Genomic DNA, 24,808 nt, shown 5'->3' with positions numbered 1-24,808 from the left:
TATAAAAACAGTAAGAGAAAATATAAAGTAATAATACTATTTGTCAACATTAGGTACTTGATATTATTGTTTGCCTACTTTAATAAATATTTGGCTCATATCTCACAAACGGTTAGTTTTAGGCATATGGTACTAAAACCTATTAAAAGGCAGTTAAACAAAAAAACTTAAAAGTGGTAAAATATACAGAGTATTCCATTTAACAAAATAAAGTTGATATCACTTCCAGTGAAACAGAAAACAGCATTAATTTAACATCTATCCCAAATGATAGATGACAAAAAATGTTTAACTTTGTTCTAAAAAGTATTGGCTTAACTTTAAAAATAATGGAGTTATGGCTTGGGGCGTTTTTCATAATACAGCCTGTATAAATATAAATAAATATAAATATTGTAAGAGACGTTAAAAAATAACTAAAAGAAATAGAAAATTGTCTAAAAACAAAAAAAAAAACATAACACGTAATTTATTTTTTTTGTCATAAATTTTATTATAACTATTCATTTTATTAAGCACAATTTCATAGAAAACTCCAAATATTCCCCAAACAAGCACAGGTCCGGTTCGCCGCCATGCAACAGTTCGCCCTCGACAATCACAACACTATCACCATCCTCGATCTCTTATCAAAAAACGTAATAACTCCATTTCGTAAACTATCATTATCGCCGATTGTAATTTACTGAATAAAATATGGGGCTGGATACTATTAACGTTTTTAGAAAATGACCGTTTTAAACGAGTTTGCTTAGTTTATTTTCAGTAAAACGACGTTGTATGCTTTGAAGGAAATATACGAACGGTGATAAATCTTACCTCGCATTGCAGCCAACACAGTTTTATGACTAACTGGAATTTTAACAACAACGCAAATCGATTTCATACACCACTCTGATGGCCTGGATTAAATCCTTTTTATTTATGGGGGCTGATCCAAGACCTCAAAACTCACTAACCTGATGATTTTTGGTAAAAATATAATTATCGGTAATAAAAATTATTAATACACCTAGCAAATGTAAAATTGTAACGGTGCATTTCTAGAGTCGCTGAGTATATCGATCTTTATTGTAGCAATAATGCACCGATAAATAATGTGCAGCCATCTGAAATTGAAGTGATAATTTACTCACAAAAGAGAAATGAAAGCAATTAGTTTAACTATAAAGCATTTTTTAGCCAGAATTAAATTTTTAACTGCTTCAATTTGTTATATTTTTAATGTTTCCCTAGCATATTTTGTTGAGTTTTCAGGAAAGTTCTATAACTTTGTATTTTTAAGTTTAAAACCGTAAAGGCTATTTTTCAGTAATATTTCAGCTCGACAAAGAATCAAATAAAATTGTTTTGCGAGAGTCGTATTTAATTTGAAAAGGAATTTTTATTTGTTCGCATTCTTAAACTAATATTACAGCGATTTCTGCATATTTTTCGATTTTGATGTTTTTAAGGAAATAAGAATAGAGTTTGAAAGTTTGCGAATTTCTTATATTATCAGTTTTATTTTCGTGAAAACACTGTCACGAAATAATTTCTGAAGACAGATGAAACGGTTTTCCTCAACTCACCTTTATGCAGAAACTCGGCAATCGCCTGTCACTTCACAGAAAAAGCACCCAAATATCCACAATGTGTCACTTTGCGAGACGATTGAAGGGCCGGCGATCGCGGCGCGGCGTCGGTCAAGATCGACGCTTTGCGGCAAACTGAAGAAAGCGGCGTCGCGACGCCGGTTGTAAACATTAGCGCATCGCGACGCCGAATACGGCCGATTTCAGTCGGTATTTTTCGCAGCGTACTTCATCAAGTTACGTGAAAACGGCTTGGGAATTCTGTTGAATTCGGTGCCCTTTCGTATAAATCCTAGGTGAAAAATCTGTTGTCCTACAAATCGAATTTCCATTGATATCAATAAATTTTCACGAGGTTGGCAGGATAAGTGCTACGACTTGACGTATTTATGCAAGGATGCGTCGGGGAAAAACATAAGAATTGATGGAAGAAAACACACGAAATTTCGGACGAAAAATGTGAAAATTGATCGCGAAAGAAAAATCAAACAATTCAATAAAAACTTGAAAAATAAATCTACTAAAATTATAGTTCAGGCTAAAGTCCTTGTGTGCTCCAGAATACATCTAAATTTCGTAAGAAAAACCATCAAATTAAATTTAAAAATCGCTATTTTTATCAAAATTTACAATGTCTGTTTCAAATTACAATGTGGTAGAAACAAAAGTCACTTTATGAAACATTCTATTACTCAGTAGCTATAATCAAATAATCAACCAGATAAATTTTTACATTGTCTCTTTCATAGCAATTTGAAACAGATACGAAATTGTTTCAATTATAAAAAGTGCAGTTGCTTGATTTAGGAAATGATCAAAAAATTGGTGAATATACTATTTCCCAAATTTTTAGTTTTGACCAAAAAAAGTCTTATCCACTTCTACCTCTTTCATACTTTTTTAATCGATATTTTATTTCAACTTTAACCTTTTAGTATTTTCCGATTGTCTGATAATTAAGCGAAAAAGTGCAACAGGTATGAAATATGCCCCACTATATCATCTGGAAAAATGTAAAATAGTCGTATAAAATCGGAAAATTGTAATTAAAATAAGTGCACAGCTCGTTTCATAAATTATTTAAAAATTACGGAAAGTAATATCAGTAATGGGAGATCGCGCTGACATGCGTAAAATATTTACGAGCCGATACAACTGTTTGCACTCGAAATTGATATTTTTTGTATGTTAAATAATCTCGTTAGTATTTGAGGAAAATCTTAACGTTTCTTAATCTAATCACGTCCGATGCTCAGACGTTAGTCGATATCTTTAAATGAATTAATTATTCCGTTGTTCCGGCAAATTATTCCATTTGTTTCATTAACAGTCTCCTCAGATTTGCTCTTTTTTAAACATTGAGATGGTTTTGTGGTGCTATTTCTATTTAGGGAAACGGATTCGATTAGTTTTGTTGTGTTTTAACAAATACAAATAAAATTAAAAATTAAAAATCCAACCTAAGATAAAGAAAATTTTTATTTATTTCTTTTTTTATTTTTATTATACAGGGTGAATTATAAGCTTTTTTAGATGACAATAAACTGTGCAACTTTGTTCCAAAAAGCATTGTCATACTTATCTTTAAAAATAATGGAGTTATGCTTGGGGCGCTTTTCATAATCCAGCCTGTGTAGGAATGTCATGTTTTGTTTGTCTACATATACACAATTGACTATTACACTTTATGTACATATTTTAAAGCTCTTATATGATATTTTTTTTAAATTATTTGAATTTGAATTATAGTCCCGAAAAGCGGGACCTTATGCCGCTACGCTACCACGCCCCCGCCCAGTATCTCTGCTTTAATCTAATATAATCAATTATACACTAAAATTTTTCAAAAAATAATTTTTGCTGTTTCTACAAGTTTTCTGACTCTTTTAGACCCCTAACGAATGTAGAATGTAATTTTTATTAGGATATCAAAAATGGTTCCGCCCAGGATCGAACTGAGGACCTTCTGCGTGTAAAGCAGACGTGATAACCGCTACACTACGGAACCGTTGGTGAAAGGAAAACATATCAGATAATCGACCCAAATTTTATAACAATTATCACTACCTGCCATAAATAACATAACACGTAAGTATCTAAATAGCCACAGTTAAATGGTGTCAAAATAATAAAAAACAACTTTATTAAAAAGCAGGTTTAATTAAAATATCAGAAATATTTAATGCAGCTTTACGATACTTTGAGAAAAAACATCATATTTTGTAGTAAAATATTCATCATTTAAAAAGTGCGATAAATTCTCTACATTTAGCTTCAAAGCTTTATTTAACTGAACACTGTCATAATCGAAATTAACCATCTTTCACGCTCTAATAAAAACTGATAGCCAAAGTATTAAAACTAGTATGTAGAAAGTTTTAACCACAACAGTATAACATCTGATAGACAGTCAGTTTTTCCATTTAATCTTGAACCGGATAAACATGAAATGAAATTTTCCACGTGTTTTCCAGACACTATAAATTAACAAAGTTTTGAGCAAACTCGCTGTTAGTTCATGAATTTAAACAATTACGGTCGCAGCTGTGAAAAATACCGCCAAACTTTCGGACAAATTGCCATTATTATGAAGAGAAGTCGATCATCCGGTTTTGCAAACAACTGTCGCCGTCGATCTGGTTTTTCTCCCGGAAAAGTGTAGTGAGAAATCAAATGTGTTTTCTGTGTTGAATTAATTTAATGCACGCGCAATAAATAAAAACTTGGAATAATTTCGCTCTGGCATAACTCACGAGAGGTTGAAAAGGGCCATGAATATTAAAAATAGGTGCACACTGTAACAAGCAATAAATCACTATAATCATATTTTGCGAAAATCTTGCAAGAATTGTGCTTTTTTATTCAGAAGCTTCGCTGTTTGCCTTGAAATTGTTTCTTTACTTTGAATTAAAAGTAAATAAACATAATTATTTCTTGTCTGTTTATTACGCGTTTATTGGTAGATAGTAAAATTGGCTGCTGTTACCTGTTGAGTAATAATTTTCCGATTTACGGCCGATTTTTACATCGTTTCTAATAAAATGGAATATAATGTGTTATTATGGTTATGTTCAACTATAATATCATTATTGCATAATTAATTTGACCATTTCGGCACTAGCGAATAACAACGACAATAATGGCTTACAACTAATATTGTGTTACCTAATTAATTATCAGTTTGTGATGCAAAATATGAACATCTGGAACAAAAGAGATTTATAATGTTGGACTTCCCCAATGAATATCGGTTGCTATTATTCAATATTTTTCAATACCGTCGAAATGTAGTAAGTGCTAAAACTATTCAATTATTTCTATATGAACTAAAATAATTAGGAAAAAAACAGAAAACCCATTTTTTTAAATATTTTTCAAAGTAAGTCAAATATTTTTGCACCCAATATACAGACTGATTCAAAAGTGTCGGGCCAACTCTCGAATATGAGAAGTTGCATATTATCATGTGGGCACCTTACCTCTTTTGCTTCTGATGTTGTCGGATTCAATTTGTTGTTGAATTTCCTAGTTTATTAAATGTTTTCTTTGTTTTTCAATAGGTATCTGCCACCCTCATAACCTTTTAATATTACCAAATCTACCGTTAATTCCGCTTACTAAATTCAAAAATACATAATCTGAACGAGCAAAAACGTAACCCAAAGATCTGAACTTTGAGTTACATCTGGTGAAAAAGGCTTAAATTTTGTTTTGTCATGGGCACTTTTAACTTGCATGTTCTTTAAACCACGCAAGAGATGGCCCAAAACTTTGGAATCACCCTGTGTATAGAGTCGTTTAAAAATTCGGGTAATAGTACAAGAAGCATAAGAAAAATGTTAAAAATTATTTGTAACAATGTTTTGTTTTTCTTTTATTTTTTTGGTATTTAAAGTGTAAAATGTACTATTGCGGACAAAATACTTTGGACGCCAATGTCACTTGAGTGACATAAAGTTGTAAAGCAAGGATGGTTAACCTTATTTTTTACTACTGTCAACCCTTTTCAAAATTTAAAATTGTTAAAACGTTCTTCGTCACTTGTTGATAACATTTAATAGAGGGTTTTTGCAAATCGTTTAGTGTCGTGTGTACGTCTTTCAAGGGCGAAAGGCGTATTCCGTCAATTCTAATCGTCTTATTTTTTTTATTTCTTACCAATCATTTGTCGTAATACGTTAAACTTTTTAACGATTTGCAAAAACTCTCTATTATAACAGTACTTTTTGTTGCACACAATTTTTCTGCAATTTGGGCCATGGACAATCCCACAGAAGCAAGACACACAATTATAAATATTTGAATGGTGAAAGGTGCCATATTTTCGACAAGAGAAAAGTCAGTAATTTGAATTTGTTATTAATGTTGACTCGACAGTAATGCTTAGTTTCCCTTTGTAGCAACAGAAAAATGATGACCAAAGGATTTTGTCGGCAATAGTACCAAGTAGTCGATTGACGATTTTTATTTTCTAGTATTTAACCTTTAGATAACCATGCGGGGTCTTTCAATGACTCCGTCTCTACGTTTTTTTTTGCATATTTTTTTATTTGGACTTGTTAACAAGGCAGTATTTGTTATTTAATGTCTTTTGCAGGACAAGATAGAATTCTGCCAAAAAATTAGTAGTTTTTAGCGTTGTAGCGAATGATAAAGTTAACTGGGGTCGGGTAGGGACGCTCCAAAGGTGTTGGAGTGACCAATTATTTATTTCAATCTTTCCGTCTTTTATTGAAATTTTTCTTTAAAAAAATGTATCGACGAGAACCAAAAAGATCACTGCTACAATATGAACTCGAAGAAATAGCAGCGAATTTAAATATTGATTCAGTAACCTACTAGGTATATTGATAATGCCATCACTGACGCAATTAGCAGATTATCTTGCTAGAATTTGAAATATAGAGAAAAGGTTCAATATCATAAAAAACATAATAAAACAGCTTTCCGAAATGGATGAATAAAAGTGTACTCTTTCAAACAACATCAGGCTAAACCAGACAGGAAACTTGGTAGGCAATTGAAAAAAAATCACATCATGCGACCAATGCAACAAATGCAACAAAAGCGACAAGTTATAACGTGTTCCAACTACTTATCAGTATAAATTTTTATACCCAAAAATTATTTTCTGTGTATTATTTCTATTCATATGTATTTTAGATGTATTTATTTAGATTTTAGTTTGGCATACGTGTAAATGTGTTGTTTTTTTGTTCTTTTTTTGTTAAATTGTATTTAGATATAATTTAAGCAAGCCCTAAAAGTTTTTTATTTGTTAAATAACGATTTGTGTTTCATATACTTAAAAAATATTAAATTTAAATGGGGTGTCTAAAAGACCCCGCATGGGCATTTACGTTTGTTTCAAAGACATGGGCATCTAAGGGTTAAAGTGTAAAATGTTCCCATGAGTGGATTGCCGTTGAGAAAACTGGAAAATTCCGAGTAGTTTGAGTTTAAGTTTTTTACAAAATTTGTTTTAAAGTTTAATAGCAGTTATTTAGATATGTATCTGTTTTGATGATAAAATTTGACTCGATTATTTGAGACAGTTTGCATTTCACCATCGGTTCCGTAGTGTAGCGGTTATCACGTCTGCTTTACACGCAGAAGGTCCTCAGTTCGATCCTGGGCGGAACCAGTTTTTTCTATAGTATCAAAAAAGTAGATTATAAAAACTTTCACCAATTTCGTATTGCATAAATGTAACATGATTCCGTGGTGTAGCGGTTATCACGTCTGCCTAACACGCAGAAGGTCCCCAGTTCGATCCTGGGCGGAATCATTTTTTTGAGTAAAAAAATACAATTCCAATGAGTTTTTCTTCTGAAAACTACTTTTTTCTAATTTTTTTTACAAAATTTTGCTTCCTAAACAAGTATGCATAAAAAGTTGTACCTACTTGATAAATGCTAAAACCAGTGTACTGATTTCTGCTACTCTGGAATACTATCAGGTTTTCCTCATTTTTCAGTAGATACTCGTAGCAAAAAAATCTGTTTGTGTTTTTTGTGGTGTTTAGTTTTTAATTAGGTGATTTTTAATGAGAATGCTTTTCATAAAAATAAAAGATTTTTTCATAAATAGAAACAAACAAATACAGATACTATACAGATTGCTGGAGAAATAAATACATTGAATTTATTAGATGTTGCGATATTACTTGATAACTTCCTTGAAGTTAACAGTGCAACTTTATATAAATCTTTAAAATTGTAAGTCGAAAAGTTAAATGATTTTCTGATTTTCATATACACTCTACTCTTTAGATAAGAAAAGATAAAAACTAACACCTACAAATCTTATCAATCCAATAAAAATTGTTAAACTTTTATTACCATTTGGCAACAGGTATTTAGATAATGTAATTTTTATGGCAGTGAACTATACCACTTTTTTCTCTCCTATAACAAAGAAATTTAAACCAAAAAATTAAAGTAAACTCAATAAAGAAAAAAAATATTAATATTAATTAATAAGTAATTAATAATCCTATAGAAAATACTAGAATTCTACAAAATTTGTCTTAGTGGCCGACGAGCTTGTAGAGCTTCCATCCGAAAACGAGATGAGAGCAAATATTTTGCTATTTTTCAGTCTGAAAATAAATACTTTTCCTTGCGACATTATAAATTTTCTCAAATCGCCATCAATCTTAAAACAGACAACACAATCAGTTTACAGTCGTCCCAAAAGCTCCCCATTTAATCCTTCTTGCTCAGACGCACCCTTTGATATGCAACTGTCACCATTTAAAAGACGTCATAACACCAACCATATAGTATCAAAGGCGAACTCAAGCATTGTTTGCATACAAAATTAATTGCCAGTTTCTGTACCAGTCGCTACATCCACCCACCGACATTCTAACTTATGATTGCAATTAAACTGAAATTATGCACTTATTTATAATGTAACATTGTGTTATGTGACAATCTCAGGCGGAAGTTATGTTTACTATAATATACACACAACACAATTCGCACTAGCCTCAACATCTGGCATTGCTTTCGAATTTATAGTTTTTAATTTTCAATGAGAGAGGGTCCCTGTTAATTAAAACTAGGAGTGAATTGTTTATGAGCTTCTAACATAGGCCACCAGTAATACACAGCGCTAGCTCACATCTCTAATTTACAAACAAAAGACTGAAAAATGTGTTGCATTTTTTTAACTAATATTCTACACATTTTTGCTAATTTTTGTTTAAAAATTGTAAATTAAGTAAAACAAATAAACATCTTTCTGGTTGTGGCTTTTGTTTTGCAAATGCATAGTTGGTTGCTGGTTGCTTACTAACAAATAATGATGCATTGACGATTTATTTTTAAAAGTAGTAAATTATAATAAATGTTTGTAAATTTCGTTGTTTTGCTCAATCTGATTAATGTCTGTTCGCATGTGTACCTTTATGTTCATTTGCGTTATGCTGCGCCTTGTTTGCGTTACCTCCAAAATTAAACAGCAAAATTAATCAAAGTAAGTATTAACTTCAGAAGGCAGTGCGCTATATTGTGTACACTACCAAAACGTGCCAAGTATATAATAGTTGGAATTTACCATTAATTCCAGCGTTCGGATAAAACTTGTCCAAGTTTTATTGTTTTCTCCGCTATAAAATTGTAGTGAGATTAATGAACGAACGCCGTCTAGGATTTTTTCCGGGTAGATTTATTAAAACCTCCCTAATTCGGCGTAATACAGGTAGCAGTTGGCGGCGGCGGCAGCGGTGGCTTAATTAAATCCGCCGAATGTCGAGGAAGAAAAAATCATTTATTCACAATTTGCTGAATGTCTTGTGAACAGCATGGAGTTGGGCTGTTTTAATGCATAGTTAAGTAGAAACGGATGCCGACTGTTTTCTCAAAAGACCAATATGAACACGGAAATATATACATCCTACTTTAAATTTTAGACCGCTCATATATTCAAACGCAATATGCGCCACTGTCTCTCGATCTAAAAGCTCCAAACTGCATGCGGGACGTATTTTTATTATTACGCTCATCTAAGTTTTTATGACAGACTTTTACAAATATTACCTTGTGGATAAATTGGTTGTCAACTTTGAAAGCATTTATCTACTCGACTTTTATATTCGCTTTAAAGTAAATGTCTCCCAGAAAAGTATCAAAATTCTACAGTAATTTTGAAAGTACCTACATATTCTTTTATTAAAGTGTTCAAAACTCATTGATTAAGTTATACAGGACGCTCAAAAATATATAAGTTTGAAGAAGCTTAACTTGCGCTCATTTGATAGTTTTGCTTTCCAAGAGAAAAAGTAAGTAATTTAAAAAAACACATACAAAAATAATAAAATAAATTAAAATTTACAAAATTACAAGAACTTAAGAACTGTTGAAAACAGAAAACAAATATCTGTTATTGCCCCATTATAGCTATTTATGTATCAAGTACGCAAAACAGGGTCGTGGTGCATACAAGATTTTTTTTGTTAAAGCTCCCAAAACACGAATCGCCACCATAGTAACCAATTTAATTTTTTAGTCCGCAAAAACTGTTTAGTACCTAAAATAATGGTTATTTTTTGCGTACAATTTTATCGAGTACGGAAAAAACTCATTTTGGGGACTCAAATGAGTCACAAAATAGCTATCTTTGGGAACTAATACAAAAAAAAAACTTTTTTTTATATAAAAATCTGTACTTTTCTTCTTTTAGGAACAAAAAATTAGTGTATAAAAATTTACCTTTTTTCTTAAATTTTTTGTACATTTTGAACTTGATTCTGAAAGAAGTTTTCTCCCAAAATGCCGATTTTTATAATTTCAATGAAACAATACTAATTTTTTTCTTTTTCTTAAAAAAATTATTTTGTGTATACGCTTCCAAAAACAGCTGTTTTAGGGACTCCTTTGAGTCTTTTCCGGACTCAGTAAAATAGTAAGCAAAATGGTTATTTTAAGTACTCAGTCCCCAAAAACAGTTTTTCCGAACTAAAAAATAAAATTGGTTTTTATGGTGTCAATTTTTTTTATTAATAAGAGGTGCAAATTCGTGTTTTGGGAGCTTTAACAAAAAAATTTTGTTTGTAACACTCAAATGAGTCTCTAATAAAACATCTGTTTTCGGGAGAGTATACAAGAATTAAATGATTAGTAATAGTATTAGTAAAATGTATTATTTATAAAAGAAATTATAAAAATGAGTGCAAAAACAAATGAAACAAGTTTCGAGAAGAAAAATCTATGGCACAAGCGAAGCGAGTGCGCAAATTCTTCGACTAAAAAAGATACTTTACTAACAAGTTGCATTCAAAAATGTTTAACGTCCATAATAAAAATCAACAACTATCTATTTAAAAAACAGCTGTTTATTTCGAAATATTAATAATAAATGGAGAGTTAACTAATACATAAAAAACTTGAGTAAGAACTAAATTGCGTTTTAAGTTCTGACAAATGTCAAGTATCATAGCAAAAGCAACTTTCTATGTTTTGTGTAAATATATTGCTTTAAAAAATGACACCTTGCGACACTTTTTGTTGTTCAAATGCGTGAAAAAATAAATATTTAAGACGGTAATTTTTATTAAACATCATTATACTACAAATTAGACAAAATAACGTGCACAACTCTTATGTATACCATATTTTATGTACTTATTTTATAGGACACGTTGTGATTATCGACGAATTTTATAGAAAAGTGTATATAAACGGCAACAAAAGAGGTAAGCCTAAATGCACCATAGAAACAGTGGAAAATATTAGTTATTAGTGTTGAAAAAAAGTCTAACTAACAAAAAATCGTTTTTTTGGGTTAATCTCCAGAATGAATAAATATTTTTAAAAACGGTAAACGCCAAATCGTTTCAATTGACTAGATCTTCTCAAATTGCCTACTTCGCATCAAAAATTTCTTTCCTTTCACGTAGATATCAAACGTATCTTTTTAATTAAAAGTCAATTTTTTTCTGAAGTGGGCAATTTGAATAGACATTTTTTTTGCGTTTTCATATGGTCCAAGTGCTATTTGTCTACGTATTATGGCCCTCAAGATTAACTCGATGAAGTGTTGGAAACGAAGAAATTTTACGATTGTTTATGTCAGTTGTATGTTTATGTACATTTATAAAATTTGGTAAATGATTAGTAAAAAGTATCAACATTAACATATAAAAAAATCAAAGTCGCATCTTTTAAAATTTGTTAGATATCTTTAGTTAAATTTGAGCAAAAGCAGCACTTTTTCGCAAAATGCCATCTTGTGTAGCAAATATTTTAGATAGACGTCCGGAGCGACATATTTCTGCTCCAGTGCGGGTCTATTAAATCTGGTAAAAGTGAAGATATATAAACTAATTAGAAGTTAATTTTATTTATATTCTAACAAAAAAATGTGGAACGCTTCACGATTTTGCGTGTCATCCTTGCGCAGGGGCCATGCTAATCTTCTCTGTATCGTTCCAATTTTAGTATATGTACCGCCGAAGCGAGTACACTTGTATCTCTTTTTAATCCATATATATGCTTAACAACGGTAGACTCGCGTTAGTGAGATGTAAGATAACATGTAGAAATACAATATTTTTATTAAACTTAGTTTTTTGTCACAACAATAATAAATTACACGTTATAAGTTTCTAAAAAAAATATATTACTGTTTTGCAAGTTTTTAGGTTGGGTATTGAAATATGTATAGCAAATAAGAGAATGAGTTTCAACGGTTCCGTAGTGTAGCGGTTATCACGTCTGCTTTACACGCAGAAGGTCCTCAGTTCGATCCTGGGCGGAACCACTCTTTTTTTATTTTAAGTTACTTTTTTGATATTTAAGTGAATCCAAGGAGGTTAGATGGACACGAGGGAGCATCAATTCAAATAAATAAATTCGGCGTTTTACGCATGACCCAGCTCAGTCAACCAGTGGCGTATCAAAATATTTAAGAAAGAGGTTAAAATAAGAAACATTAAAAATATATTTATTGATCTTTAAAATGAACAATTTTTTGTAACTATTTCTGACATACTCATTGCTTGTAGACATCTTTTTATAAGTATGTTTTATTCGTATATTAAAACAAACAATCAATTACAGCTTTAATTAAATAGGTATGCTTGTCACAACTTATTTTAAAATAATTTTTTCCTACGAAATATTCTAGAACTTCAATAATAATTTTTTCTTTTTCCACACTAATTTGATTAATTTTTTGGTGATATCTGTAAACAAATTCACTTTTTTTACAGATTGCAATTAACTCATTACTCCATTACTCGGGTAACTCCATACTAAATTTTCTTTCAGTACAAAAAGTGCAGAAATGCAATTTTCACATTTTAAACTTCTTCCTAATTTGAAAGCTACCAAACCTGCTATGTAAACTAAGATTTGATTGAAAAAATTAATTTGTGTTATAAAAAAATTATGTTCGGTTATAAGGTTACTTTCCAAATCATTTTCATTTTCTAAATAAAAAGAATAATACTTGTCGTAGACTAAAGTGTCACAATTAATTACACAATAATTAATACACTTAATACTACTGAAACACCATCACTAAACTAAAACTAATAATTTAATAAAAAGTTTACAAAATTTAAAACAACAACGACACTTTACAATCACAAATAAACAACCACGGGCAACATCACCTCAATTTCACGAAACTTACCCCCGCCTCTGTGTTGTGGCCGCTTTTTCTTGAATAGGTAAGTGGCGCGCAATTCAAATGGGGTCATAAAAGGATACTAACGAGTGAACAAAAGCTCACAACATTTTAACGTTGAGAGTATAGGCCACCCTCCCTCCTGGCCATCTAACCATCTTGAATAAAACAAATATTGTTTTTATACATATTTATTATATATATTTATGACTACAATTTTAATATAAAAATCAGACATGCATATGTACTGACTATACATACATATTCCCTATCATAAAATTAGTGTTGCTGAAATTTCTTCGTATCATTAGTAAGTTAATAAAGTACACTATAAAAGCGGCTGAAAAATCCCTGATACTATGGTGAGTGTTGTATTCTAAATAAAAAATGTGCACAAATGTTAAATTCAAATTTAAGTACAAAGTACACAACGAAATTTTCATATTTCAATGATAGGATTTGTTATATTTCACATAAATAAAGGTAAATCTTAAAAATATATACAGTATTCATTAGTGTTTCAATGTCATAACAATTATACATACTATGACATAAAACTGTGCTTAAATAATTTCATATAATCAAAATATATAACTTAAAACTAACTGGTATATAATCTGGCACATGGTGTGTGTTGACTTAAAACAGCCAAAATTCCCTAACTCAAACTGCAAATTTGATTCTTCTAAAGGCCAGCGTGGGGCTGCTCGGAGCACTCGTCCGAACCCATCGACATGTCCGCTATTATCCCACTCTCTGTGAAAAAAAAAAAAACATTATTACGAATCTTGTGCAATGTATACAATACAGGGAATGTGTCAGAACTCGCGCCCCAGAGAAAAATTTCAAGTAAGATAATTTTATCTTACTGGTTCCTGGTATTTACCAGGAACATGAAAAAAATGTTTAAAAAATTCTATCTGTCAAACAGTTTTGACAGATATTTTTTGACATTTGACATTTTTTATGTCTATTTAATAATACTGATAATCTTGTGTATGTTTTTCATAATTATTTTTATAAAAAAAAAAAAAAAAAAAAAACATTGCCAACGAAAGCCACAAATAATTTCGACAGAAATAAATAGAGTCAAAGTGCAAAATTGAAACAGTCATAAGTTCGAAATTTTTAATAGATAGACACTTTTTCCATGTTCCCTGTATCTTACCATATATTTTTCTCTGGGGTGCGAGTTCTGGCGTACCTGTATGCAGGCTCTGATTCTGATTGAATAATCATACATTTGTTAAATTTGCATAACTGAATTTATTTTAAAAAATGTAAAAGGCTTCAATACAACTTTTTATTTTAATTTTTAAATTTTGTCTCTTCTATCATCTTTATTATAAATAATCCAAAAGTAAAATTTTGCACATTTGCAAAGATGCCCTTACACTATCGTTTGATCCAATCTCTGTTTGTCTTTATTATACAGGAAGTTTAATAAAAGTCATCAAATTGTGCAATTTTCAAAAAGTCATGATTTTGAACACCCAGTATATGTTTACTTCGTCGTATTCTACTATTAATTGATTTCTTTTGAATACACATCCTGTATACTTCTTATATAGTTTTTATTCATAATATACTCGTAACTATACTATTTATTCCGGAGTCGGGAAGTAGGTCACTATAAGCAAAAGATTGTGAAAATGTGAGTTTTTAGCTCAAAAATGTGCTTAAACGCTCAAACAAAGTAAAAAATAACTTCTTTTTTCACCTAAATAAGTGTTTCTTCGATAATTTTTAGTAAAATCGCACCAAAAAAACATTTTTAGGTCAAAATTATGCTTAGATGCGCGGAAAATATGTACAAAGATAATGCCACTTTTAACACAAATAAGCAACTTTTGTTTTTTTTTTTGAACACAAGCTCATCAAAAACTTAGGTTTATAGCTCGAAAACGCGCTTTTGAAAAAAATCTAGACAAAAGGGTGTGTTTTTAGCTCGAAAACCTTTTCAATGCTCGAAAAATACGAAAATAATGCAATTCTCGATTTATGAGTAATAAGTGGTCAATTTTTCGGTCGTTATTAAAATAACATCGTTTTCGACTTAAAAAAGTGTTTTTCAGTAGTTTTCAGCAAAATATTTCCAAATAAATAAAATTATAGGTCAAAACTGTGACCAGATGTACTAAAAATTCAAAAATAAGGGCGTTTTCGACAGAAATCAGTTGTTTTTCGGTAATTTTGAACAAAATCTCATCTAAAAGTTAGGTTTTTAGTCCAAAACCGCGCTTAAACGCTCAAAAAATACAAAATTTACATATTCCTCGAGTTAAACAAAAATTTTTTTGGTTATTTGGAGCAAATCTCGTTAAGAAAGTGGGTTTTTAGCTCAAAAACACCTGAGATGTTCGAAAAATATAAAAATAATGTCTTTTTCGACCTAAAGTGGTTTTTCGGTTATTTCGGAGAAAATCTTACACAAACTTTTAATTTTTTTGCCCAAAACTATGCACGCTTGAGAAAACCAAAAATAATGTCTTTTTCGATTTAAAATAAGTCTTTATTTCCGAGCAAAATCATGCTAAAAAAGTAGATTTTTAGTCCAAAAACGTGATCAAACGCAAAGGAAGAAAGAAAAAAGTACATATTACCAAGGTCCAAAATTTTTGTTAAAAAAAGTAAAATAATTACATAATTTAGAATAATTTTAGTCGAAGCAGATTTGCCAACAGTATACTGATACTGTTATATAAGATCCTGTACCTATTGTACAGTTGGAGACAAAATACTTTGGTCGTCACTTTTCTGACACTTTAATGTAATTCAAGCTTTAACATTAAAATGAATGACAATTTCAAATTAATGACAGCTATTATATTTTCCTATCAAAAATATGTACTGCCGGCAGAAGCTGTAATCAAATGAATATTCTTTTATTTGACTGAAATTTTACGTCATTTCAGGGATTGCCCACTTAATTCTCGTCAAACAAAGTAACCGGTTAAATCATTACATGTTACAGCGTTTGACGGAAGTGTATTTAGTCATTTGCTGAAGTCTTGAAATGTTTGATACTTTTTGTAGAAATATAAATTTTTGGTACAATTGGAGACAAAATACTTTAGTCGTCAAAGTCACTTGAGTGACATTAAATTGTAAAGTATGCTTTAGGACTGTTAACCTTATTTTTAGCTACTGTCAATCATAGTTGACAAGTTGTACATATTTTTGATAGAAAGATGTAATAGTCATTAATTTGAAATTGTCATTCATTAAAGCTTGAATTAAAGTGTCAGAAAAGCGACGACCAAAATATTTTGTCTCCAACTGTAGAAGAAAAGACAAGCCAAAAAAAAACAAAATATTTTTATTGTAGCAAAATATTTGTTTCGTTTATTTGGAATAAGGTATACACATAATATTATAAAATCATACAAATGATATTGCCTACCAGTAGTTTGTTTGGCAAGTAAAATATCTTTAGCAGCCTAATATGTAAAACTGAAATAAAGGTGTATGTTGAGGTTAGAAGTCTTTTACCTCCTTCATTTCTTCATAATTCCACGGTTTTTTGACATCTTTGTTCTTCAAATAATATTCATTTAATTTGTCATAAAACAAACTCTTATGATTATTCATTTTCAATAAGAAAAGTCCAACAATTACTAAATGTTACGGCCCGAAATTACTACACATTAAAATTTCAAGCTTTCAAATGACTAAATACACTTCCGTCAAACGCTGTAACATGTAATGGTTAAACGGGTTACTTTATTTGACGAGAATTAAGAGGGCAATCCCTGAAATGACGTAAAATTTCAGTCAAACAAAGGAATATTCATTTGATTCAGCTTCTGCCGGCATTACGGCCAATGACTAGGCTTTCCACGAAATGACGCATTACGCCCAATGACTACGACATATATAACAACTTGTCAACTATGATTAACAGTAGCTAAAAATAAGGTTAACAGACATCACGTGACATTGACGACCAAAGTATTTTGTCTCCAACTGTACCTGTACCTATAATAATATAGTGAAAAAATGTTACAAACCCGTGGAACATTGGCTATTGAGCGTGGCAGATCTATGATAGGGCTTGGGGCTATCGCAAGCCGATTCGAAGCTGAGATTCATCGAATTACTCTGTCCCCCGCTATTCGCCGAGCTGGTGCTCCCCGAGGACACGCTCGACGACATGGAGATGACCGAATGTGGCCGTTTGGCATTCCTGCAGGACTCGATCACCGGACCTACGATAGAATTTCTGAATCTCGGAGCGGCTAAAATCGGAAAACACTCGGTTACTTCTGGTCTCTAACGAGCGGTTAGGTTAATGGTACCATGCAAAAGGTCGGAGGGATTGTGCATGTAAGCGTTAAGGTCGCTGCAGCAGCGCAAGCAAGCGCATTCCATTAGTCGAATAGGGCTTGATGGGCAGGTTATTACAGGGGTGAGTGCTAAAATTAGTAGAGGGCGTGGTTAGAGGGGTTAGTAGGAGGGGCGATGGCTTACTTCTGGTGAGTTGGTCGACGCTGATTGAACGGTCGCTGATTTGATCGGCGCTGGGACGGATGTCGAGGCAGGGCTTGTTGCCGATGCCCATTGACGACATTTCCGCCATTCGCACAGCTGAAATTAAAACAAAACGTTATTAATTGCCGACGAACAAACGAGTCTTGTGGTTTTTCGATTACAATGATTACAGTTACAATGATTTTGCGTTCAATTCAAGCAAAATTTCGCAATAAAGTAACATAAAAATATGATTTTTGAAATAATTATAGTAAATCTTGTAAAACGAATAAGCTTTCAGAACAAAAAACGCGCTTAACGGTCGAAAATTGTAAAACAGTATATTAGTGAGAAAGTTGGACCTTTCCACGAAGATAAAATTTAGGATATGAGCCGAAGGCAAGTGGAGTGAGTAATTCATCTAAGTTTCACGAGTTTAATACTATACTTTTTCTAATCATAAAAAATGACTATAATGTTTTTTATGTTTGTTTATTATTATTATTATTTAATTTTCTCCAGAGTTAAAAACTAAATAACTACCTCAAGTGAAAACGGTGGGAAAAATTACAATTTTTTTATCATGATTAGAAAATTAACGATATTTTGACATGATTTCCACCGATTAGATTTTTTACCATATGACAATTGGTTTCATAAAAAATGGAACAAAGAAAGTAAGATAAACGTCACTTTGCCACTATTTTTTTTATAGAGTGATACGGAATTTAAATAGTGAGGTTAAAATATTATGACAATTTTTGTCATTGCAGTCAGCCTAATATTACATGATTTAAGTTAGCTTGTCCCGTTTTTTATGAAACCATTTGTACGTTAGGGTAAGTAAGAAATTAAAGTTTGGGAAATTGTATAAATATATCTATGGAAGAGATGCGAGAGACGCAAAAAGGTCGCGGACGAATCCATTCGTAAATATAGGGGAGTTCTGAAGTCAGCTGAGAGCAGTGACGTGTATTCACACTTATTTATTTGAACAAAACAAATAATAATCTACGTATAGTAATAAAAAATATTTTGATTTTGTTACTGTATTAATAAATAAATAACATTAAAATACAAGTATATTATCAAACCATAGGTTTTTTTTATCAGTACTTAACCGAGATTCGATCAGCCATAATTCATTAAACCTTAAATTTGACAAATGAGAAACTAGAGATTGTTTGAGTAGATAATGAAGAAATTTTCTTTAATATAATTTTAATTACAAGAGTAATTGATTGGTCACTAAGAATTTGCAATTCTACAATCCCCTTTTTACTGCAGAATAGTTCTATGTTACGCCACTGCTGAATTCCCCCCACTACACAGGGTACGCTTTGGCTCCGCCTATCGGTATCCTTTTACAAATTCAGGAGCTCTAATTTCTTCTTTTTCAATAGCAAAAGTAATGTTTTAAAAGCTCACAATATTTACAAAAAATGTCAACGACAACTTGGAAACTGATATTTTAGAACAGTTTTATTTGCAATTTTCTTGAAGAAAGATCGTTTATTCCATTCAACCTCCCCCTACCTCTATTTTTAATGGCCTGCTTCCATAACAGCTGCGACAACTCCTCAGTCCAAGCCTTTTTAACATCCTCTGACATCGCTTGTAACGTAAAAGTATCATTCGGTTTCCTTTTCCTGAACCAAATCTCAAATTTCGTCGAACTATCTCCAATTTTCGCCGTCAATCCAATATCAGTCATTTTGATACTATTTTTATAAATGTACAAATCGAGGTTCTAAAAATTAAAGTCAAAAAAAAGTTCTTTAAACGACAAAACTGTCTCACCTTACGATCCGGGAACCTTCGAGCCTTACTAAAAAGAATCAACTCTTCGAAAAGAAAAACCTGTCTTAGGGATTTTTTCCCATTGCGGCCTTCCCAAACCAGGAACTCGTTTTGGCGTAGAAGACTTCCTTGTTCTTTGAGATTCACCTGGAAATAAATCAAGTAGAAAATTGGGATTATTTTGAAACTGAGACTCACATCGCATTCTCTAATCGAATCCATGGCAAGCAAGTCGTTCCCATGCCGCAACTTGAACCTCACCATTTCTTCCGCTTGCTTCAAATCTTCCAGTTCTTGGAGCCGCTCCATGGTGGGCCCCACACAAGCCTTCATCATCTGTTGCAAAAGCAGGGCGTATTTGCCCATACGTTGCACCGGTTTGAGCAAGTAACTGGCCAAGTCCATCCGGTCTTTAAGCTCCAACTGTTTACTCTGGAAAAAAATAAAAAAAAAAATAAATAAAAAGTCCAGGAAAGTGGATGAACAAACCTTGAAGAATAGGGAGCCATATTCCGACATGAGCGAATCCGATTTTGGCTTATTCTTGTTGTACAGGGCGTACAAGTAGAATTTTTTGTCGTGTTTGAGGAAAATTTGGCCAACTTGTAAAGGATTGCTCTCGCATCCTTCCAGTTCGTGGAGGAAGTGTTGGCTATGGAATTCGTAGATTTTTTCCACGTTGCCAAAAATGATGTTGCGTTGGCCTCGCAGAGCTTGTGGAATGTCTTCGCGCATCAATTCTGGGATGTAATTGACGATTATGTAATCCAGTGATTTGACATAGTCGCGTTCAGTCTCAATCATTTCCTTAATGATAAAAGTTAACGTCCTGAAAAAAATGTTGATAGAATTTTCTCATGAATTAGCAATTTTGGAAAAAAAATTCGCGAATCAATAGACAACCAATAACGGAAATTTTTTTAAAAAGATTAAATTTTGTTTACTCTGTTTCAAGAAATACAGGAATTTTTCACATTCATTTTCGTTATTATCATTGCTATCTGTACTATTATTGTTATTTTTACTAACTAAATCTTAATCTTTGCATTTTTGCCTTTACTTGAAAAGAAACCTGATCAAACCGCATATATTTAAGTTTTTAACAGTCATAAATGCGTTATTTCACACAAATTGTATTTTTATCTTAAGGACATGAAACATATATATTTTAGAAAATCGAAAAAACAATTCATGTATATACTATAAAGTAATACTTCGATGTTGTACATCTTTAAAATGTTTGTATTTTCATAAAAAAAACAAGTAATAATTTTTATTTCTTTAGATGATAAAATAATAAAACATTTAGAAATTTGATATTTTTGGATTTAAGCTAGTCTTCAAAAATACCTAATATAAATGATTTAAATGTTTACTAAATTCAAAATTATTCACCAACCAAACAGTTAGAAAAAACAAACTTTGTTGTGGTTTCTTGAATAATTTTTTTGACATGCAGCTTAATTTTTTTTCAAGTTTACATTTTATCTGTGTACTTTTGTTGTTGCTATTTTCGTTAGAAAAATATAATATGGTACAAAGCAGCGATCAAACTGTTAATTTTTGAGTTATTTTCATAATTTAATCCTCAAAGTCTGCCTATTTTTTTATAATTTCTACCATAAAGAGCCCTTTTTCCAATTTTTCTAAATAGAAAACAGTCAAGAAAATGATTGTTTATATTGTTTTATTATTATTATTTATTTAGCTTTCGTTAAAGACAAAGAAAAAAAGGCACGGTCAGGTCAAGTCATCTTTGGCGTTGGAATTTTCAAAATAAAATAAAAATACAATAAATATTTTTATTTTCAATTAAAAGAACCTATTTATTTCAGATGAAATCTGAAGGTTTTTTTACTTTTTATTTGTCAAAAACATTTTAGAAAATCAAAAAGACAATTCCTGAAGATATTATGGAGTTGTATCTTAGAGTTCGATGTCTTTAAATTATGTAGGTTGTTTTATTTGGGTATTTTTTTAATTTTCAGAATTGCTGCAAGTTTTTTAATTTTATTTTTTCATTCTTGTTATATTGGTGACAATTGGGACAATTTATCTAAATTAATCTATAGGTTATCATGTCAGGGATTTCTTCAGTCAAAAGAGTAATCTTTTGATTTCAAAATTTTATCCTCAATGTTTACATATTATTTGTGACTTTTCATTATTTTAAATTTTAATGTAAAATGGCCAAAAATTAATAACCAATCTCAATTTACCCATTTGTCAATTTTTGTTATTTATGTTGCTTGATTTTGAAAGATACTCGTATAAAGATAAAAAATTGGTTCAGACCAGGGATCGAATCCCAAATTTTTAAGTGTTGACAATTTATGTTCTCAAGTACAAAGCAGGGATCAAACTCTAAATTTTCGAGTTATTTTCATAATTTAATCCTCAAAGTCTGCCTATTTTTTATATTTTCTACCACAAAAATCCCTTTATCCAATTTTTCTACATAGAAAACAGTCAAGAAAATGATTGTTTATATTGTTGTATTAATAGTATTTATTTTGCTTTCGTTAAAGACAAAGAAAAAAAGAAGGCCCGGTCAGGTCAAGTTTGGCGTTCGAATTTTCAAAATAAAATAAATATATAATATTATTATTTTCAAATATTATTACATTATTTCAGATGAAATCTGAAGGAATTATTACTTTTTATTTGCCAAAGAACAAAAAATATTTCAGAAAATTAAAAAAATTATTCCTGCAGACATTGTATCTCAAAGTTCGATATCTTTAAATTATTAGCTTTCTTTAACAAATTGAAAATAATGTAGTAAACTGTTTTTTTTTTCTTTATAAAATTATTTTATGTTTTTGGATTGGAGATTGTAATTGTAGGTACTCCGTATCTCGTTTTATTTGGGTATTGTTTTGAATTTTTAATGTAAAATGGCTAAAAATTAATAACCAATCTCATTCTACCCATTTTTCACTTTTTGTTATTTATGTTGCTTTCGTTTGAAAGATATAAAGATAAAAAATTGGTTCAGACCAGGGATCGAACCCCAAATTTTTGAGTGCTGATAATTTATGTTTTCAAGAAATAAAATTAATATTTTTTTGTTCAGTTTTTTTTCTAGTTGTTCAATCTTTTTTAACAAATCATTAAAATTTTTCAAATTGGTGAAGAAAATAGATTTTTTGAAAGAAAAAATACTTTTGAGTCTTTGGATCCATGTTACTGTAAAGCGCATCTGAAGGCAAGTCGAGACTCGACGCATGGCAATACAAATGCTTATTGGCCGGAATCGGAGGGACTTTTCTTCTTTCTTCCCCATAGTGTTCCTCTTCAATATCCTCGCTGCTACTCTTATTAAACCCATCACTTCCTTCTTCAATTATACTATCCTGCTGGTTCTCCGTATGGTCCTGATTCGAGCCAGCGCTCGAACTACCCGCACTACACCCCGAATACTGGCACGAACAAGTCCTTTGCACTTTCTTCTTATTACACACACTTTCTTCCCCAACTGAATTATCCGCCGTCGACAACCCACTGTCACAACGATGATCAAGAAGATTCTCCACACTTTCTTCTTTGATTTCGTCAAGAGTGGCACTGTTTTTACGTTCAAGAGTGTCTTTACAAACGCACGTTTGGAGGGTTTGAATGTATTTTTTCTTCAATTTGTACGAAACGGAGTTTTCGGTATCGGATTCGCAACAGTTGCACAATTCACCAGCCGCGTGGTGGTTGCAATGGTAGATGAAAGCCAAAGAACTGACAGATCTGCGACGGATTTGAGTATTGTGGGACTTGACAGGTGTACTGGTGGCGGTTGGGGGGTCACGAGAGGACCCATCGGGGGGCTTAGCGTCCTTTCTCTTGAAAGCCTTCAAAAATTCAATTAAACAATTAGAAAAAAGAAGAGGAAAAACTTACTTTGCATTTCTGGAGAAGCTTCTCATTGGAGGACCTTTCAGCCATTTTGATAAACTCCTCCACGTCCTTTTGATCATTTTCCGAGTCTAAAAGTAGAAAACACCTATTGCATTCTTCTAGACGTTCCTTGATGTCCTCTAACCGTTCCCTAAAAGCCTTCATTTGTGTCAAGAGGTTGGTAGCAGAATCCTTCAAAGTCTGGTACTTGTCCCGGAAATGGCGATTGCCATTTGTTTCCTTCAGATTCTGCTCTTTAGGATCTTTGATGTTCTTGCATTCTTCGATCAAATCGGTGGATTTTTCAAATTGTCTCTGGAAGAGAAAAGCAAGATGGTTTTATCTTCGATCTATAAACGGTTTCTCTCCTTATTAATAATGATCGCATGCGTTTGATATTTTCTTCCGGTGATTTGAATCACTTCCTTGGGTGATTATGGAGATTTAAACCGAAGTCACGACATCGATTGCATGTTTACAAATTGGAACTGATGGAAAATTCGAGTCTTGTTAGGAAAAAGTTGATAGGAAAAGTTTGATTCAAGTTTGGAGGAAAAATAACAGCAAATTTGACTCAAAAAAACAAAACGTTAATTGCTTCACAAAAATGAGCCAGAAATTCGTTTCAATACAAGATGGACAAATCTAATTTCTGCAAAAAATTGAGCTATTAAATCTTAAACAATTGTTAAAATTGTAATAAACATTTTTCAAAGGTGTAAACATCGAAAATATCGTGAAATAACTAAGAGCATAATATATCACTATTAATTAAAAACAAATTCTTTTTTGTAAACATATAATTTTCAATTTCTGAAAGTATGGAACCAAACGTTTTTTGCTTAAACTATTTATTTAAAAAAAAATAATTGATGAATGATAAAGTACTATAAAAATGTGATGTTTTATCAAAAATAAAAAAATTCGTAATTTTCTTTTGTTCTTGAGTTTTACAAAAAAAATTTAATTTTTTAAATGGCAACCCACTATAAAACCATTTTTCTCATTATGGTTATCATCTAAGGATTACAACTATGTATCATCTACTTTATATTTATTTTTAAACAAAATTACTTTTTACATGAATTGCAATTTTGCAAAAATCGCCTAATACAAAAACAAAACAAAATTTCGTTCTCAAAATAAGATTACATTTTTTATATTATTTTAATTGTTATTTTCTGGAGACAAACAAAAAAATCGCTTGGTTCCATACTTTATTCACCCTGTATATTTTTTATTTATTCTTGTTTAACAAAAACAGGTACATTATATTAAAAAAAAGTTCTTTATAGAATATTATAATTTAATTTTTTGACCAACTTATTTAAAAAGAGCTCAGGATTAAATTTTAGTTGAGAAAACGATATAAATTCTAAGTTTTAAATTTATTTAGCAAATAAATAGATACCTATCTCAAAAATTACAAAAAAGCATCC

At 31.1% G+C, this 24,808-nt stretch overlaps 2 protein-coding genes and 5 non-coding genes across 13 annotated transcripts in view; 3 read left to right on the top strand and 4 right to left on the bottom strand.

The window, feature by feature from the left end:
* The window catches only part of LOC123005775 (heterogeneous nuclear ribonucleoprotein C-like), a 183,657-nt gene extending 181,953 nt beyond the window's left edge, over positions 1-1,704 (bottom strand). Inside the window, exon 1 of one of the 2 annotated variants that reach the window (XM_044399733.1) lies at positions 1,572-1,704. The gene's annotated coding sequence lies outside the window, so the exon portion shown is untranslated. The remainder of the gene's footprint in view (positions 1-1,571) is intronic. The other variant, XM_044399741.1, reaches the window with a different exon arrangement.
* A 1,805-nt stretch (positions 1,705-3,509) lies between these two features.
* On the bottom strand, positions 3,510-3,582 carry Trnav-uac. The gene has a single exon. It is a non-coding gene; the product is annotated as a tRNA-Val (tRNA).
* A 3,563-nt stretch (positions 3,583-7,145) lies between these two features.
* On the top strand, positions 7,146-7,218 carry Trnav-uac. The gene has a single exon. It is a non-coding gene; the product is annotated as a tRNA-Val (tRNA).
* Positions 7,219-7,289: 71 nt separating this feature from the next.
* On the top strand, positions 7,290-7,362 carry Trnav-aac. The gene has a single exon. It is a non-coding gene; the product is annotated as a tRNA-Val (tRNA).
* Positions 7,363-11,936: 4,574 nt separating this feature from the next.
* Positions 11,937-12,043, bottom strand: LOC123008022. Its single transcript, XR_006412919.1, has one exon. It is a non-coding gene; the product is annotated as a U6 spliceosomal RNA (small nuclear RNA).
* A 225-nt stretch (positions 12,044-12,268) lies between these two features.
* On the top strand, positions 12,269-12,341 carry Trnav-uac. Its single transcript has one exon. It is a non-coding gene; the product is annotated as a tRNA-Val (tRNA).
* A 1,045-nt stretch (positions 12,342-13,386) lies between these two features.
* LOC123007598 overlaps positions 13,387-24,808 on the bottom strand; it is a 143,190-nt gene continuing 131,768 nt past the window's right edge. For 4 of the 6 annotated variants that reach the window (XM_044402986.1, XM_044402999.1, XM_044402991.1 and 1 more), the window contains 10 exons: positions 23,373-23,684; positions 22,647-23,323; positions 19,971-20,310; positions 19,680-19,913; positions 19,482-19,628; positions 19,218-19,431; positions 17,682-17,798; positions 17,510-17,626; positions 17,222-17,449; positions 13,387-13,967 (listed from right to left, as the gene is read on the bottom strand). In XM_044402986.1, the coding sequence (XP_044258921.1) occupies positions 13,897-13,967; positions 17,222-17,449; positions 17,510-17,626; positions 17,682-17,798; positions 19,218-19,431; positions 19,482-19,628; positions 19,680-19,913; positions 19,971-20,310; positions 22,647-23,323; positions 23,373-23,684 (2,457 nt within the window). In that variant the 3' untranslated portion in view covers positions 13,387-13,896. The remainder of the gene's footprint in view (positions 13,968-17,221; positions 17,450-17,509; positions 17,627-17,681; positions 17,799-19,217; positions 19,432-19,481; positions 19,629-19,679; positions 19,914-19,970; positions 20,311-22,646; positions 23,324-23,372; positions 23,685-24,808) is intronic. The other 2 variants (XM_044403015.1, XM_044403007.1) reach the window with 2 other exon arrangements.

This window comes from Tribolium madens, unplaced genomic scaffold (assembly GCF_015345945.1).
Source record: "Tribolium madens isolate multiple individuals breed KSU strain unplaced genomic scaffold, Tmad_KSU_1.1 Scaffold_11;HRSCAF=98;Tcas5.2_LG3b, whole genome shotgun sequence".
NCBI classification, from domain to species: domain Eukaryota; kingdom Metazoa; phylum Arthropoda; class Insecta; order Coleoptera; family Tenebrionidae; genus Tribolium; species Tribolium madens.
The sequence above is the reverse complement of the archived record's forward strand: the minus strand, read 5'-3'. Positions and strand labels throughout refer to the sequence as shown.